Source organism: Octodon degus, unplaced genomic scaffold (genome assembly GCF_000260255.1).
Source record: "Octodon degus isolate 3935 unplaced genomic scaffold, OctDeg1.0 scaffold00114, whole genome shotgun sequence".
NCBI classification, from domain to species: domain Eukaryota; kingdom Metazoa; phylum Chordata; class Mammalia; order Rodentia; family Octodontidae; genus Octodon; species Octodon degus.
Window position 1 is genome coordinate 3,975,133 of NW_004524690.1, and position 18,870 is coordinate 3,994,002.

Sequence of the window (18,870 nt, forward strand, 5' to 3'; positions counted from 1 at the left end):
CCGGTCCTGCTACTCCTAGCATTGTCCTCCCCGGAGTTCGACGTCCTGCCCCTGCCCAGTGCAGACCCACATGCAGTAGCTGCCGCATAAATAAATCCTCCTGAGAGATCTGTGTCCCATCCTGAATGAACCTAAAGTCCCCGGCTGTCCCTCCTTGGGTTCCCTCCAGCGTGCTCGCCCACGTCTCCTTGGCCCCGTCCAGGGCTGGGGTGGGGAACTTCCCAGGGTGGGCGGTGGACGGAAGGGGCTGGGTTCTGGCGGCGTCCAAGTCGCTCTGTCCTGGACGGGCAGTGGAGGCCAGGCGGAGGGGCTGGTGGCTGGGAAGCGTCCCGGGAGGCCGGGAGGCGCGGTGACTGCGTCCCAGGCCTGCGGGTAGCTCGTGGCGCCACGGGCGCGGGGCGGCCGGGTGGCTTCTCGGGTTTGGGCCGGAGCTCCCCGAGGGCCACGGGGTATGCGTGTCGCCTCCGCCTTCCGCCGCGAAGCCGAGGTCCCCGGGAGGTCAGCAGGGCCCGGCGCCCGCAGAGGCCCCGAGACGCACGTTCTGAGCTGCCCATCCGGCCCAGCCGTCCGGCCCTCCCTGCCCCTCAGGTCCCAAGGCCCAGGGCGCGGCGTGGGGGAGTCTTTGTGCCCTGGTCGTTTATTGGGACTTCTTCCCAGGACAGCCTCCCCCGCCCCTTTCCTCTCGAAAGTCTTGCGGTTTCCCTAGAAGAGGGGAAGAGGTTGAGAAGGTGGAGGAGGCTTCTCTTCTACAAACTTTCTAGTCCCGAAACTCTAAAAACTCTAAGAGTCTGGTGGTTGGGAGAAGTTTGGAATATTGAGGAACGAGCGAGCCGCGCATTCCTTCTCCCTCCTCCCTCCCACCTGGTCCCCAGGCCGGGTCTCCGCCCCGGCTGGTCCGGGAGTTGGGGCTCAGGACCTAGGCGCCGGGCTCTGCAGGGTTAAGCGCAGGAATGTGGCGGCGAGGAATGTGCATGCAGATGAGGCGCGCGCCGCGCCGGGCGGGGCCATGCTAATGACATGTAAATGAGGCCGGGGCCGCCGGGGCCGCTGCTTCGAGGAGCTTTACTGAGCCGAGCCCAGACGGCGTCGGCTCGGGCAGCCTGGCCGCTGCGACCCTCGGCGGCCACTGCGGGACGGGGAAGAGGAGGAGGAGGAGGAAGAGGCGGAGGCAGCGCGGCGGCGAGGAGGAGGGGGTTCGCTCGCCTGCTCCGACGCAGACATGGTGGATTGACTCCCGGCGGGGCCGAGAGCAGGGCTTCCGGAGGCGCCCCCCGCGCGTGGCCCCGCCGCGCCCAGAAGCCCCTCGCCGGCGTCCGCGTCGGGGCGGCGGCCGAGCCGGGCTCACGTTCCCGCCGCGTCCGGCGCCCGGTGCCTATGGAGGCGCAGCTCGCCGGCGAGGCCGCCGACCATGCCTAGGAGGGCCGGGAGCGGGCAGCTGCCGCTACCCCGGGGCTGGGAGGAGGCCAGAGACTACGACGGCAAGGTCTTCTACATTGACCACAACACCCGCAGGACCAGCTGGATCGACCCGCGGGACAGGTGGGCGGCCGGGCCGCGGGTGGGCGCGGGACCGCGGCGGACGGACGTGCGGCGGCGGCTGTTGTCCCGGAGACCTGGCGGGGCGGCGGCGCTGGGGGCGTGGGGCGTCGCCGGCCCCGGCCACGCGGGGTCCTGGGAGGGCGCGGAGCTGCCCGCCTAGGCCGGGCTGCGGCTGCCGGCCCGCCCGGCGCCCCGGAGGGCTCTGCGGGGTCGCTCCCTCCAGGGCCCCTTTGCCCACTGCCTGCTGACGCCCCTCGGGCACCTTTCAGACCCGCCCTGCGGGAGGGAAGGGCGGGATTGGTGCCGCGGCCGGCTCTCCTCAGGAGCGGCCGGAGAGGGCCACCTTAGCTGTGTCCCCAGCTCGCCTCCTCTTACACTGAGCCAAATTGAGGCTGCGGGGACCCTCTGCCTCCAAGAGCAAGGAGTGGGCAGGCGCCCTCGGGGTCTAAGTGCAAGGTGAGGAGTTACTCGTCCAAGCCACGTGTGGCATCTCTGGGCATCCTTGGTTCACAAATCTTGACTGCAAGTTTTTGATTGTGTGCAGCCCCAGCCGGGCCAGGCGTCCTGAAAGTGGAGAGGGACCGGGATCCCGTTTGTGTCTGGGCCTGGGTACTGGTTGTAGGTTGGCCATGCCCTCTTCTTTTAGAAGCACTTGTATTTGAAGTTTTACCTCACCGAAAAACTTGAAATTAATCTCGTATCTTGAGCAGGCAGATTCCGCTTTGAAGTAAGGAGTTGTGAAGTGAACACTGGAAGTGAACTTTGCTATTTAAGAGAACGCTCACTTGAGCTTAGCCTGATTTTGTTGTTCTCTCAATACACGTTTTATTCCTGCCCAGAGAAGAAAAGGAGAAGCTTAACAATCATCTGAGAAGTCCTGGAGCTGCAGTTTAGCTCAGCGTTCACAAACGGTGCTCCTCTATCCCATTTTTCTTTTTACCCTTAAAAGGAACATTCTTTAGCATTATTATAAGAATAGTAGAAGGTATTCATAATTGTACATTTAATTAATAGGTCATTAGGGATCACTCCATCATATGGAATTTTATCACTGCTCAAAATTCTTCCCAACATTTATGGAATGTATCCTTAGGGGGTTATGGCTTTCACTGTTGAACAGTCCACCTTTTCCCAATTTAAAGCTGAAACAGCTTTCTACTTTATATTCTCAGTTACTTTTGTCATAAGAATGTTGTTTTTGGAAGATATTAAAAAGCAATTATGAGAGTCATAAAAGACATTATAAATTTATGGGACAATCCTTGTTAAATTATCCATGAAGGTTTCCCTCTGAAAATGAGAAAAGGCACCTGTGCCCAGGTCCTATCTTGCCACAGCTTTGCTGCCTGTTGCTGGCTTGGTGAAAGTTAGGACCAGCATCACACCTTCACAGTCTCTCCAAACATATTAGTTGTCATAAACTTAACACTCCAAGCCAGTTATATGACTTGTGCTATTGCACTTTGAAACCATTTAACAGATAGTAGATGTCAGTGCTGATGGTGTGCACCTAGCAATGGCTTTTAAGGCACCTATATAAATATTTAACTTTACAATTGTCTTTCGACTTTTGTAGAGTTGAAGTTTCAGGTTCTTGAAATTGTAATAAATTCTTGAACTATTATATATTTTAGGTTTTCTTCTGCTTTGTCCTACAAATTTTATTGTATTATCTCGTTTGTGTTTGCCAGAAAGGATTGCAAGACTATGTCATGCTTGGATAAGTCGAGAAGTAAGTGAAGTAAAGCTGTACGACTTGGCTTATGCATAACACTTCTTCTTAGACAAGCAAGCATACCTTTTATTTTAAACTTCTTAGGGATTCACAATTATTATGAATCTTTATTTTTAGGAAACTGGCTAACTAGTTCATTTGATAGGAAAAAAACTTCTTGAACATGGCTTGTTATTATGTTCTTTTCCTTGAAGTTGTTAGATCATTAAGTACTTAGAGATACAAATTTGAATGATGATTAATACTTCCTTTTAGGTATCAGTATGGGAATTTTAAAAGATAATCTGTGAGATCAGTTGCCATGATATACTCAGTTTAAATTTGATTATATTTTCTTTAGGGTAATTAAATGACAATAAGTCTTTGTAAATAGGGTAAGAGCAGGTTGAAAAGGATATTTGGAGTAACTGTTAATTGGTCAGTTTTGTTACACATTTAGCAAACATGGAAAGAGATGTTACACAGGCCAGTTGGAGTGTGGATTGTTCTGCAGGATCAAATTACAAGTACTGAAAGGAAAATGACTTGATATACTGTGGGTCTGTGAACTTTTAAAGTCATTTAATTAAAATAATCACAATGATTTACCTAGTTCTTTTTGTTATTTTATCTTGATAAGAAAAAGAATTTTACGTTCTTTATAGTTCCTCAGAATTTGTATTTCTAGTGCTGTAAATATGCTGATTTAGTGAGAAGAGGCTGGGAGATTTATGAGAATGTAATTTCATTCAATGAGTGGTCACTAGGAAAGAAAGCTTTATTTAAAATACTTTTACACCTTTACAGGTGAATGATGTAATGCAAACCTTGCTGGCATGTGATTAATGGTTTTATTGCTATAGCACTTATTGACTGAGCAAATTTATTTGTTTATTTATTTGGTTTTAAGAATTACTTTCATTGAGAAAGAAATAACAATGCTATTTATTTATTTGTATGTATTTATTGGTGCTAGGTATTAAACTCAGGACCCTGCACTTGCCAAACAGGTGCTGTACTGCTTAGCTATATCCTAAACTTTTATTTTTGAACTCTAAAATAAGGATAATATCACTCTCAGATAAGGATGCTTTCAGCTCCCAAACTAAAGACCAGTGAAACAATAGTAGATGACTTGTTGACCATTCAATTTAGGAACTTAGTGATAGTTCAGGTAACCCCTGAAAATAGTAGATATAGGAAAACCAATTTACTTAGTGTGTATTGTGAGATAAAACTGTCCTGAGCTCTTTAACTGGGATCTCATTTCATTCTCTTTAGTCCTTTGAGTAAGTGCTGTTATCTTCCAGTTATGGATGAAGAAATTGAGTCATGGAGAAGCTACTATTTCCATTAAGTGTAGAGCTAGGATTTGCAGCTAGACATTCTGACTCTAGAAACTCATGCCCTTAATTATGTCTCTAGACTGTCTCCATACCTAGGCATGCTTATGGGTTCTTAGATGGAACTCAGGGAAAGTAGAACTCCTTTGCTTGGTGTTGAGTTTTTAAGCTGATTAATTAGGCTAATCCTGGACAGACGTCTCTGTCCCTGATGCCAGGGCCCTGGAGAAGGCCCACTCCATAAGAATGTTATTTTGCGGGTTTGCTTTCTCTTTCTCCAGCTGGTGTTTATGGGGGGCTGTATATCATAGCCAGATGGGCTGGTACTTTCAAAAATACTATATTTGACATAAAAGAAAAAGGTGGAATAGTTGTCCCTTGGAGTAGGAAACTTCTGTGGGAAGGCCTCTGAGACAAGTGTGAGTGGTTTTAGAAACTCTCAGTAGAATTTTGTTCTTTCTGTCCCTGGGTTGAATGTTGCCCAGAGATACAATTTTATATGGTTGAATTTAAAAGATCTGTGTCACCCAGAGTGATTTTAGTGATTAGTAAAAACCTAGTAATACACTCTAATATGTGGTTATAGTGAAAGTCAAACTTTGAACATTGTGTACTTTTTAATTGAAAAGAAAGAACCCTGGGATGGGGACGATAAGAGTGAGGAGGAAGCAGGTACCAGCTGAGAGCATCAGTGATATCAGAGTTTACTTTTGGCTTTCTACACCCTGCTGGTGGCATATGACTAGGATCTGAGGAACTCTATTGTCTTTCTTTCAAAATAAGTAATTTCAGTCAACCCATTGTTAATGTGTAAACTCCTCAAGAGTCCTAATTGCTTATTATTGCATTCTGTATCCTTTATGTGTGGTAGATATTAAATGAATGGTGGTTAGGTCAGTTAATGAAGACAGTTTGTTAAATTAACAAAAGAGTGTTAGTTTAGCTATTCTCTTATTCCAGTTTCTTATTAGGCTTTCAAAAAAGTAGCCATTACTACCAACAACCAGAAACAATCAATTTTCCAGTTGAATTAAAAATAATGAAATTGAACTGCTATAGTAAATATATGAATTACTTACAAGAGCAAAGAAAACAAAATCAGGCCTGATAGTCTTAATCACAACTGTCATGGTCATACATTACTGGAAATTGTTCGTGTACAGCAGGCTGAGAGTCTGGGTGCCAAGTGGATACTGAGAATTACTTGAATAATTATGGTACTTGACGTGTGGAAAGGTTGTTAAAAAGAGGTTTTAGAAAGTCACTCAAGGAAGTGCTAATTTAAACTGATGTCTTCCAAAAATTCTCAAATATTTCTTGTTTTCAACACAGTTTGCTCTAATGCTTGCTGGAGTAAGTGTAAATATGTGAACGACAGTGATTTCTTCAGTGATTATAGTTTGTAGTCCGTAGTTTGTAGTTTAATTTTGTTGTAAGACTCAGGGCAATAATTAGCTTTTCAAGGAGGACATGATTTATAAATGTATTATTTGTTTTGTGCTGCAAATTACTAACTTGTCAGCTATAGTCAGCCATTGGGACATGTGGCCCACCAGCAAACCACATTTAAATTTAATGAGAGGCATGCCTGGTGTGTTGGGCAAAGTGTGGAAGCTGTCTGCAGGCTGTAGGCTCTCTACTGCTCTATAAGTGGAACTTCCTTACTTGCTTTGAGTAAATTTCTGCAGGAAGATGAGGCTATCTCTGTAGAGGAGCATGTAGGGCTTCGTCTTACTGATGTGGGAGTTTCTAGACTAGCAGGAAACAGTGTGAGCCCTAATAAGCTGTAAATTCCTTGCAGTGGGGTCTGAGTCTGTGTACGTGCTGGTCCTGTGAATTTGATTGAAATTAGTTGAACTGATCTCTTGTTAGAATTTTGAATTACTTTCTTCATTTCTGTTATTGGGGAAATTACCACAGAAGTACTTGAGCCAGAAAGGGATTTTTAGTAGTATCTGGGTTGTAGACTAAAATGTAATATAAATTTCACAATTTTAACCACTTAAAATGTATAATTTGGTGATTTTCAGTATACTCAGTATTGTACAATCGTAACTGCTATATAATTCTTGAGTAACCTCCTTGCCCCCTAAATAAACCTTGTACTCATTACAAACTCAATTCCTATTCTCCTCCCACGCCCAAAACCCTTCAGAGCCACTGATTTACCCTTTGTGTTTGGATTTACCTGTCATGGATATTTTATATAAATGGAATAATACAGTGGTGTTCCATTGCCCTGGTTTCTTTCACTCTTGTTAAAAGATCCTTCATGTTGTCTATTTATTGATACTTCATCTTTATGGTTGAATAATATTCCACTGTGTGGGCTTCAGTCATAATCATTCATCACCTGATGAGCATTTGTTTTTTTTTCTTATTTGGCCTTTATGAATAATGCTGCCAGGAATATGCCTTTTTAACTTTCCTATGATACAACTTCAGTTTTCTTTGATATGTACCTAAAAGTGGAATTACGGCAAGTCTGTGTTTAGCTTTTTTTAGGAACTATGAAAGTGTGGTACTTTACATTCTCACCAACAGAGTTGAGTGTTCTGATGTCTCCATGTCCTCACTAACACTTCTTTTTGTCTCATAGAGCTGTTCTGCTGGATTTCAGGTGGTGTCTTACTGTGGTTTTTATTTATGCTTTTCTCTTAAGAGTATTTTAAGGGCTGGGAAGATAGCTCAGCAGAATAAGCGCTTGCCTGGCAAGCTCAAGGTCCTGAGTTCAATCCCCAGTACCACAAAAAAAAAAAAAAAAAAAAAAAAAAAAGAGTATTTTGATAGGTTTAATTTAGCCTAAGCCATCTTGCTTTATTCCAGCCTTATAAAACCATTGCCCCCCTTTTTTCCATAATTTTATTGAGAAACCAATAGCAGTGAGACAGTTTCAAATCAAATTGGTAGGACAGTTTCAATAATTAACACATTGCATATCTCTTCCTAGTGGTTATTTGCTGTACAAGATGCAGACATGATATCCTATTTACAAACACTATTAGAGCAAATCCCTCTATTCATTAACAGGATGTAACTATATATCTATCCTAACCATTTTGAATACACAGATGCAGTTGACCCTTTTTGTGCATACTAATTTCATTCTTATTTGATCAAGAAAAAAGTTAGTAAGAGAAATTAGAAGTTTTTGATCTTATGTAGATCTTCCCTTTCTCTTTTACTTGCTTTGAATGATTTTAACACTGATATTGTAAATATAAATTAGTAGTTTTTATTGTGTTAACCAGCTAGGTACACTGGGCTGTGTCAGATACAAAGATAGAAAAGATTTGGTCCAGCTCAGCTCATTTATTGTTTAGTTTGCATAATCACCATTTAAAAAATAAAAGAAAAATTGAGTATTGTCTATGACTTTTTCTCAGTATCTCTTAAATTCAACTTAAGTAACTTATTGAAAACAATTAAGTGGTATTACAATTAAAATATGGTATTAAAATACATACTAGTTTTTGTCTTCACCTCTAATGTGATATTGTTAATGGCTTATTTGTATGAGTTAGATAATGAATCATACTGTGGAGTTATAAATACTCCAGCTTATTCAAAATGATTTAGGCCGGGGAGATGGCTCAGTGGAATAAGCATTTTCCTGGCAAGTGCAAGGGCCTGAGTTTAATCCCCGGTTCCGCAAAAAAAAAGAAAAAAAACCAAACCAAAAAACCCCAAAAAACCAAAATGATTTAAAGGCTATTCCTTTTAGATAACTATATTGACTAAGACTGAAGCTCATTTTTATTAATTGTATTACAAACAAAACAAAACAAAACAGAACAGTTGGAAGAAACCTGACAAACACTGCCTCAGCCAGGCAATCAAGGTAAACAACAGCAGTGAGCGATAGGTAAGTCAGCTCGATGTACTCATGACACAATGTGATGACAGTGGAATTTTTTCTTTGTAGCACTTCTCCTCCAAACCACAATAACCTCAGTCTAATTGTGAGAACAATATCTACTAATTACCACTATAGGGACATTCTACAAAATGACCAGTGCTCCTCAAAATCACTCGCAAAATCTCTTTGGAGGGACATTCTACAAAATGTCTGACAGATGCTCCTCAAAAGCCATCTAGGTTCTGAGAAACTGTCATAACCAAAAGGAGCTTAAGATGCAGTGGTTGTCCTATGCTAATTTGCCACAGAAAAGGGGAAAAGATCTGAATAAAGAATGAGTTTTATTTAATAATATATTGTATTGGTTCATTGATTTTTTTTTTTGTTTCATTAATATAAACAGATGTACTATAGGACAGGAGGAACTGAATGTATACTAGATGGCAACTTTTGGTATTAATTATATCTTTACTATGAATTTAAAACTGTTCTGAAAAATAAGGCTTTTTTTTTTTTTTTTTTGGCATAACCGGGGATTGAACTCAGGCCCTTGCACTTGCCAGGGAAGCACTTATTCCACTGAGCCATCACCCCGGCCCCCCTATTTTTTAAAAAATTACAAAAATATCGTATGAAACTGTTGAAAGTTTTTTTGGGGTGTATGCACTATCTATAATTACAGCAGTTTTTAGTATTTTTGAAGTGAAAAACAGGGATGGACAAACTGGCCCAAGGTTTTACATGATGAAATGGATATAAATAAAAACAAAGAATATGTGATAGAGACTGAATCTAGCCAACAAAAACAAAATAGTTAGCTTACCTAGCCTTTTACAGAACAAAGTTGATAACCTTTGATATAAATTAGGATGGTAAAATCTTCAAAGTAGTTTATATATTTAAAAGAAGTAACCTTTTATGATAAAATGGCATGTTTTTCAAGAATTCTGATTATTCATTTATTACATAAATGATTAAGACTGTAGTTCCAGTATAATATAAAGATATATAAGTTGTGGATGCTGAATTTGAAGAATCACCATGTGTCTTATATTACTTTTCTCCCAGTGGCACACAGTATATTACTCAGAGTTTTCCAAACCTATTTCATAAGGTTTTTACATTATGAAAAACCCAAAATTTATAGTCAAATACTAAGAGAATAACAATAGCTACCCTTCTACATTATTTTTCCAAAATAGTTCAAATAATCTTACTATAGTCATATATGCATATTCATATTTATAATAGCATAATTTTTAATAGCTAGATCTTGGAAACAGTATATGCTTGTGTGCCCAAGCTCATGTATTTTGAAGTAACTGGACCTGACGGTGGTACAGTTCAGTTTTATACTTCAAAGATTAGCATGAGTTTATGGATACCTGGTCAGAAGTAGCCACCTACAGGTATTAGGTATCTCATGTACTGTCAGGAAGCCAAGGACATCTTTGGGAACCTGACTTTGCATTGGCAGAAGTAGAGATTTTTTGTGGTATGGAGTCTGTCTTAATCACTTTTCTTATTGCTGAGACACTGTACCTGACATCTGCAGCTTTAAAGTAGAGAAGTTCACTTTGTCTCATGTTTCACTCCATAGCTGGTTAGTTCCAGTGCAGGTCAGCATGGCAGAGGGGAGCTGCTCACGTTAAGGTGCAAAGGAAGCAAAGAGGAAAGCGGAAAAAAGGAGCCAGGGGTGGAGACACATCCTTCCATGTCATGCCCCCTGTGAGTCACTTCACTAAGACCCCAACTCCTAATACCAAGTTAGCTATTTGTCCCCACAACCCAAAAGCCCTGCCTATGCGCACTTGAGGTTCTTGGGGGACATCTGGGTAGAAAGCACAATAGACACAGCTCAGCCACTCAGTAAAGTTACAAGGTACCAAGCCCTGCATACTGCTTCTTAAAAGGAAACATACATGGGCCGGGGAGATAGCTCAGTAGAATAGCACTTGCCTGGCAAGCTCAAGGTCCTGAGTTCAATCCCCACAAAAAAAAAAAAAAAAAGGAAAAAAAGAAACATACATTAGGAACATGAGAAAAACAGGCCAAAATCAATTTTTGGAGGCACCATAGTTGTTTTTAATTTGCTGTTAGAAGCGTAAATATTATAGTTTTATATTTTGATAGTTGGAAATATTAAGGTTTCCTAAGACATATTGATATTATTGTTACTATTTTTTTTTTTTGGGGGTGGGGACCGGGGATTGAACTCAGGCCCTTGTGCTTGCCAGGGAAGTGCTTATTCCACTGAGCCATCTCCCCGGCCCCCATATTGATATTACTTATAAAATCACAAAGTTGATGTTGATAATCAAGTAGAAAACAATTATATGCATTATTCTTATGGAACCAATACTTGTCACAATCAAGGGTGTCCCAAGCAGCATTATTTTTTTTTGTTTCTGTTCTGTGAATAATTTTTCCTGTAAGCTTAACCTGAATGTCAGTAAAAACGTGGTTTCAAGAACATAATAATGAGAAACATTTATAAAGAGAATCAGCTAAGAAATCGAACATTTATGGATCAGCAAATTAACTTTGGGAACTGTTACAATGATCCCAATGGAGAATTTGAACAGAGGTGTATGTTGGTTGGCATTGGTTTCCTTAGGAAATTGTGGAAGTAGGAAATTGAATTTTGAAGAAATGTAGACATTTAGATTATGACATTGGTGATTTTTGGCTAAATATGTGGCCCTCGTAGTTTTGTAAAAGTGACCGTCAGGGTCTGGCAGGCAGAGGCCATTGGCATAGACTAGTGCTTTTAATCAGGTAGTCATTTTTCCTTTTGTGGCCTGGGTTGGACTGGTCACCAGTTCTGAATGTGAGAAACAGTAAGTTTTGAGTAATGGGCATTTGTACTAATTTGTGGCAAAATTCTGACTTAGTAGTAGAGCTTAATATGTATTACGTATTTTATTGACTATTTCTATTACTTAAAGCAATTTTATTAAGCAATAGTGATATTTTCTGAAGTCTCTAATGTGAGAGGCAGCTTGTATTATAAAATATTTTTTTTTTAACATTTATTTGTGTGTGTGTGTGTGTGTGTGTGTGTGGCCAGCTCAGCCCACCTGAGGGCGGGGCTGGCTGGCATGTGGTGCTGGGGGATCGAACCGCGGTCCCTGTGTTTTGCCAAGCTTGTTCCAAGTAGGTGCTTTACACCTCTGAGCCATCTCACCAGCCCATATTATAAAATATTTGAAGAGTGCAGTTTAATTTAGTGTAAAACTTTCATCACTGCAGTTTTCCTTAGTATTACGGTTTTTTAAATTAAAATTACAACTGTTTAAAAATTTGCAACTGTGACAGTGAATGAATGTGTAATAGCCACAAGGTATCACTGAGTTATAAATTTTGTCACGTGTTGGCCTAGGTGTGATTTTGGACTGGTCAATAATTCTGTCCAAAACATATGTTCTTTTCCAACTTGTTGGTTATCAGGGTATTTGAACTTGGTAGAAACAGATCTTTTCTTTCTCTCTTTGCTTCTCCTTCCTCTCCTGCAGGGTGAAATAGCTAATGACATTACTCAGAGGATAATATAGCTGTAAACCAGTATTTAACGTGGCAGAATGTTTAATATAGCATTAATCCCCTTATTGCTCTTAGAGACCCAGAGATTACAAAGCTGACTCGGCCATCTAACTCTTCTTTTAGTTCCGTCTTCTCCCTGAAGGTATGCCTGGAGAATGTACATTGATACATTCTTTAGAGATTTCCTCATGTCTCATATGTAGGAGCATTTGTGTGTTTGCATTACTAATGTTTTCATACAGTTGATTCTAAATTCATTGAGGATAGGTACTTGCTTTGTGTGTGTGCCATTCTTTTGTTCTCCTTAGATGGCCTGTCTCTGTGGGGCACATAAGAGCACTGTAGATCCTTATACCTGTATAAGTGAAATATAAAAATTGGAAGGACCTTTTCTTCTATGGACTTGCTCATTATGTCCAAAATTATGCCTAGCTCACTTTTACTGACTTGACTCCCTAGTACTTCACTCATTCAACCAATTAATTACTCATCAAAATTTATTAAAACTACTATGTCTTAAGCATATATATCTTGGAGACACAACCTTGAATGAAATAGGTTAAAATTCCTCCTTTCATTATTATTATTATTACTTCCCAATACATAACTTCTAATCTTTTTCATTCGTTTATTTATTTGGTACAGGGTCTTGCTACACAGCCTGGGCTTGTAGTGATCCTCCTGTTCCAGCCCTGGGATTACAAGCATGTGTCACCATGCCCAGTTTTGTTAGCCATCATGGAACACCCGGGATTCTGGGGTCAGCACGGCATGCAGTACCAGGGGTTGAACCCGGATCCTTGTGCTTAAACCTCCGACCCATCTCCCCAGCCCCAAATTCCTCTTTTTAGAGACTGTATTCTAGTTTGGGGAAGGCAAAGAATTAAAGGCAGTGGTAAAGGTAGTTTGATGACTAAACAAAGTAAAGTGATAACAATGTCAAGTGGGGGCTACTTTGAATTAGGTAACAAAGGCCATTCTGAGGAGCTGATATTTAACTGAGATCTTCATCCTTACGAAGATCTCGGGAAGAATAGTTCAGGCATAAGAAAAGGGCTGGCTACAGTCTTATGTATAATAGTTTCTAAGAGTATAAAGAGTATGTGGCTGTTTAAATGTAAATTAATCAAAGTTAAATTAAAAATTTAGATCCCTAGCTCACTAGCCACATATTAAGTGTGCAGTGGTCACAGGTACAGATGAAGACCATTTTACATCAGTGCAGGAAGTTCTGGTTTTCTGTGTTTTCCTTATTTTTAGTCTGAGAGAGAAGAGGGTCTTAACAGTTAAAGCAGAGAAGGAGAAAAGGGTCTGAGATGTATACTTTGTAGACCCTCTAAATTTTAAAGGTGTTTGGGAATTATTGATGAACTTTGTGTTGAATGGAGGAATTATGATGGTAGGTGTGTGTGTGTGTGTGTGTATGTGTGTGCATGCGTGCATGCTTGTGTGTATGTGATAGTTTATACTTTAAGAGATCCAGCTCTCTGGGGGAAGGAATCATAGATGTCACTGTAGAAAGATAACCTGGGGGGAAACAGAGCTTGGACTAGAATGATTAGGTTTGGCAGTAGAAGCAGTGATGAGGCTATGGTTTTAGGTAAAAGTGAAAGAACTTGCTCATTATTTGAATATGTGAAGCATGAGGAAAAGAGAATCAAGAATTTACTGATTTGGAGGAAAAGTCAGGAGTATAGTTGGTTGATATTCATTCGGATTGGTGATCCCAAATTCCATTTCAGATTTATAGGTCTGAGATGCCCTTTAAGACATACAAATTGAGATACCTAGTGAACATCTGGACATAGTCTGGAAATTAGGAGACAGTAAAGCTGGAGATACTAAATTTTGGGTGCAAATAATATCTAAAATTGTGGGGTAGAATGAGATTCCTAGAAGGGAGGAGAGTAGAGATCCCAGGATGGAGCTTTGAGACACATCACTATTTTTTATGAAACCCTTTTCCAGCTAAAATGGTTTAATTAATTTCATTTGAACACATCTTTTACTTTCCACCACTATTCTGAAGATGAAGATGATAAGTACCAGTTTTGAGCCTTTTATTTGTTTTCTCAAGCTCCACAAGGGCAGATACTCAGCTCTTGTTCACTGTTGTAGTCCATTGTCCAGCTTTGTGCAAATTTTTAATATTTATGTATTGAACACATGAAACCTTTGATAGGTACCATTATTGCCCCTGCTGTGGCTTACCCATGATTTAAGTAATTGATGAGTGTCCTCAGAAAGGATTAAGTTCTCTCCAGAGGGCTGTTATAAAGGAATCAGTTTGGCCACTCCTAGGCTTTTGGCTTCCTGTCTTGTGATACAATCTCTCAGCTTTGCATGTGCTTCCACTGTTGTAGTGCTGTCTACCATGAAGCCTTCACTGGAGCGGAGCAGAAGCTGTGTGCCATGTAACTGAACTTCCAGGACTCCGTTCTTTATAAAGTTAGCTAGCCTCAGGTATTTTGTGATAGGAGGGGAACATGAACTAATACACCTCAGGCTTGCAAGATTAAATATGAGTTGTCTAAGGAAACAAAGCTTTTAACTACATTACTCCTCCTAAGGCCCTTTGGCCCATCTGTGGCTTGGAAGTCATAGCTGCGTTTTGGAGTTTAGGTGAAGTTTAATCCTTTGAGGCTTTTCTTAACACTTTACTCCCACATAATCTCTCAGTGCTTTAATGCTGTTTTGTTTTTTTTTTCTCCTTGAGACAGGGTCTTGCTATGCAGCTCAGACTGGCCTTGAACTCACCATCTAGTGAGGCCCAGGGTGGCCTCAAACACATGGTGGTCCTCCTACCTCAGCCTCCCATAGCTGGGATTACAGTTGTGTACCTCCACACCTGGCTCCAGTGCCTTAATTCTTACGATTCTTTGCTTTAGCATATCTGTTAAAATTAAATACTGTATGTAATTGTGTTTTGACTCTACCCATTGAATGATTTTTTCAAAATTTAATTTTTGTCTTCCCAAATAATTTGGTAGCTCCATTTACTTAGAGCCCACATACAATTTTTATGCCCCCTCACAGGACACACAGTGTGATGTCTTGTGTGTATTAGTTGTACAAATAAAGGCTAATTTGATTGTGTCGCTTCTGGCTCATTTCAGTGTTTTATGCTCACTCTTTCAGAGGCTGAGATCTGATAAGCTATAAATTCTCTTTACTCTTGTCTTCTGGTTCTAAAACCCTTTTGACCTTGTACCACAACTTCCTGTCAATCTAGGCTTTTGTGGAGCTATTCTTTGTAGGGCATCACTCACACTACTGTGTCCATCACCCTTTTTTGAAGACAGGGGAACTGATTTTGAGGGATAAGAATTTTCTGGAATCAACCTGATTTCCAGCTCTTCCAGATTTTTTCCTGAAGGATTCCCTTTTTCATTGACTTTAACCCTCATAATCTATCATCTGAAAAATCTTGATTTCACTATGGATATGTACTGTGTAGACCTTGATAGGAATTCATTTTACCTTGATTCTTGCACTTGAGCCTGTATCTTGGGGGAAAATGATCTCAGTAAATTGCTGCATTATTGTTTATTTTAAAGTGCCTAGATTTGGATTCAGAGTGAAGAGCCTTCAGAAATATGAAGGAATATGAACTTAGAAGGAGTATGGTGTGTTTATGTTTGATTTACTAATGACATAAGACTTACCTGGAAATATATAAACAACTACTTAGAAAGATGATTGGAAGGGCCAGGGAGATGGCTCAGTGGAATAAGCACTTCCCTGGCAAGTGCAAGGGCCTGAGTTCAATCCCCGGTTCTGCCACAAAAAAAAAAAAAAAAAAAAAAAAATGATGATTGGAGAGAAGTCATTTAATTTATGTAGTCCTTATTCTTGTCATAGATTGTTGTAGTTTTTTTTTTTTTTTTTTTTGTCTTTGTTATAGCTGAATAATATACTGTGTATTTGGTTCTATTTGGGCATCTAGTATTCTTTCCTACTTTTTTTCCCCCATAATTTTATTGATAAACAAATAGCAATGAAACAGTTTTTTCCTACTTTTGACTTCAGTTGGGATCTAAGTTTATGAATTTTAATTAAATGTATAGTTTATGCATGTGAAAAATCTTTTGTTCCTGTGTTACTGTGAGCAACAGTTGCTAGTTTACCTTTTTTATTTTTTATTTTATTGAGAAATAAATATGAATGAAACAGTTTCAAAGCTGAATAATAGGACAGTTTCGATAATCAATTCATTGTACATAAACCTAACACTTTTTTTTTTTTTTTTTTTTTTTGCTTTTGGTGGTAGCTGGGATTGAACTCAGGCCCTTGCATTTGCCAGGGAAGCGCTTATTCTACTGAGCCATCTCCTGGGCCCTAAAGTTTACCTTTTTTAAAAAAAAGCAAATGTGGGCAAACAAATGTGAAGTCTAATAGGTTAAAAAGAGAAGTCTTTAGTGTTGTGAGTGTTCTACCTATAATTTGCTACAATATAAGTTGCTACTTGACCGAAATAATTATGAGGGAAGAATGCAGTAGAAGTGAGTTATCATCAGACACATTGACAACATTCCTAAAATACTATTCAAATGAGGAAAGGCTTTGCCTGGCTGCAGTCTTCCTTTTAGCCACTTGTCTGACTGTGTTTACGCTTGTGGCTAAAAAGAAGTTTGTGCAGTGGTTTGCATTAGGAAGCCCATGATTTATTTGCAATTTTCTAACATTGTTTTTAAAAAAAAGTTTGTCTCTTTTTCTCCCCAGACAACAATATCTCATTCTTAAAGATGCCTTTTTGTCCTGGTGGTATTTGTTTCCTTGCTTTCCATCCTACCCCAGTCTAAATTATACTGACTGCTGGTGATTGCAAAGACTTGTTATTGGATTCTGTCATGTGATTTTTTTGATTGTATGCCTTTGTGCTATTTACTAGCAGTGTTTACGTAAATTGGTGGTAGTGAAAGACACAGGTTGGCGCCTTTCAATGAGCATCAAGAGCATTGGCCCTGGCTCTGCCATTGAGCACTCACTGCTTGACAGATATCCATGAATTCTCTCTTGAGATGCCACTGGGAATTTGGCTAGACTCTGAAAGCCAGCTCCCCAGTTGAAGCTGTGAGGTCTGGGAATGGCCGGATTTAGGGATTTATAGTGATAATGTAATTAATTCTTCCTGTGAGGATACAGAGCTCAGTGAAGACGCCCTTTGTCCTGTTTCTGCTTTATCTTGCCTTCCCTCAACTCGCTATTGAGAACAAACTCTGAGGTACTAGGTTGTCTTTACACAATTTACAAGAAGAAAACATAACTTTAAATTTTAGAATAGTTTGCTGACTTTAACTTTAGGAAGGGCTGTCAGGTCTCCACATTTGCTTTTCTGTGTAACTGCACTTTTTCATGTATGTTACAAAACAATGATATAAGAAAAATCTTATTTTTAATTTTGAAAATTTATACTAGATTTTAATTATTTGTTAAGATTGCAGTTTTAAAAATATAGATATAACTTAGGATGTTATTAGAAAAACTATTCTGGGATGTGAGTGGAAACCTAAGATGAGCATGTAGTGTTTGAAATACCCATTAAGGAAAATTTCTTCGTGTAAATCGTGGGCGACAGTGCTTTTTATGCACTACTTTCTTTCTGCTGTTTTCAATTCTTACTCTAAGATCAGTCTTTAATGGCTAAATTCTTTATTTTGATAAATGTTCATAATGATAGTTACATGGCTGTTAATCCATCCAGTAAAATTAAAATGTTATTTATGTTTTTTAAATGAAGATGCAATGGAAGTGGGAGGCATTTAAATATCTGATTTTATCAGAATATTAGAAGTGCTGGTCCTAGCTGTAGAATAAAAAGTTACATTAATCAATATTAAAAAAATGTTTTTGTGTTTCGTGTTTATATCATTCTGTCTTAATCAAAATTTGGAGATTCAATGAACAGGAAAACTAGGTTTTCTTTTCTTGTCCAAAAAGTAAAATGAGGATTTTATTAGTTGTGAAAATAGTTATTTAAACAATTTCAAGGTCAGCTGCTTAAAAGTGTACATGTGTTTATATGTGTTTGTGTATTAAAAATACCTGTGTGTTAAATCATGACACATAGAATAAAAGACTATAAATTGATAACAAAGAGAGATATAGAAATGCTGAGACATGGGAGACAAAGTATCTCTACTATGATTTCACTTGGGTTAATCAGAGCCTAATTCACTTTTTGTCATTAAAGCAGCATAACTGTGGAAGTGTCACACCCATGTTTATTCTTTAGGATATTTCTGTCGATGAATCATTAGATTTAATTTTATGAATGTCTTATATTAAAATAACTGCTTGACAAGAAAAAATCACATATAAGTATTGGATATTTAATTTTTATTGTTTATAAAGCAAAAAAAATTAATATTGACTGGTTTTTGGCATACAAAGTCTAGAAAAGAATAACAGAAGTAAATTCTTATGTGAACTACAATGAAAATACCAATGGCAGTGTATAAATAAAATCTTTAATTATCGCAACTGAGGCAGTCTTCACACCTGACAGCAGCATGTTCCATGTATTGCTAACACTGACAGCACATGTATTTTGCTTTTCTGGCCTTTTTGTAGGACCTACTTTGCATTTGTATAGTCTTGCTTGTTTGTCAGGAGGTTCTTAATATATTATGCAAAGTATAGTTAAAAGGAACATTAAATATCCAAATAAAGTGGTAAGATCTTAGTATGTATTTAGAATAAAATCAACATTTACACATCAGCTGTGTACTTCTTACAAACCTAAGGTAACATCAGAAATAAAAGTTTATGTCAGGGGGCCAGGGAAATGACTCAGTAGAATAAGCGCTTCCCTGGCAAGCTCAGGGGCCTGAGTTCAATCCCCGGTTCCATCAAAAAAAAAAAAAAAAAAA

General features: G+C 39.7%; 1 protein-coding gene across 2 annotated transcripts in view; it reads left to right on the forward strand.

Moving 5' to 3' along the window:
- Positions 1-1,085: 1,085 nt before the first annotated feature.
- The window catches only part of Wwc2 (WW and C2 domain containing 2), a 279,014-nt gene continuing 261,229 nt past the window's right edge, over positions 1,086-18,870 (forward strand). For both annotated transcript variants that reach the window (XM_023699612.1, XM_023699613.1), the window contains exon 1: positions 1,086-1,539. In XM_023699612.1, the coding sequence (XP_023555380.1) occupies positions 1,409-1,539 (131 nt within the window). In that variant the 5' untranslated portion in view covers positions 1,086-1,408. The remainder of the gene's footprint in view (positions 1,540-18,870) is intronic.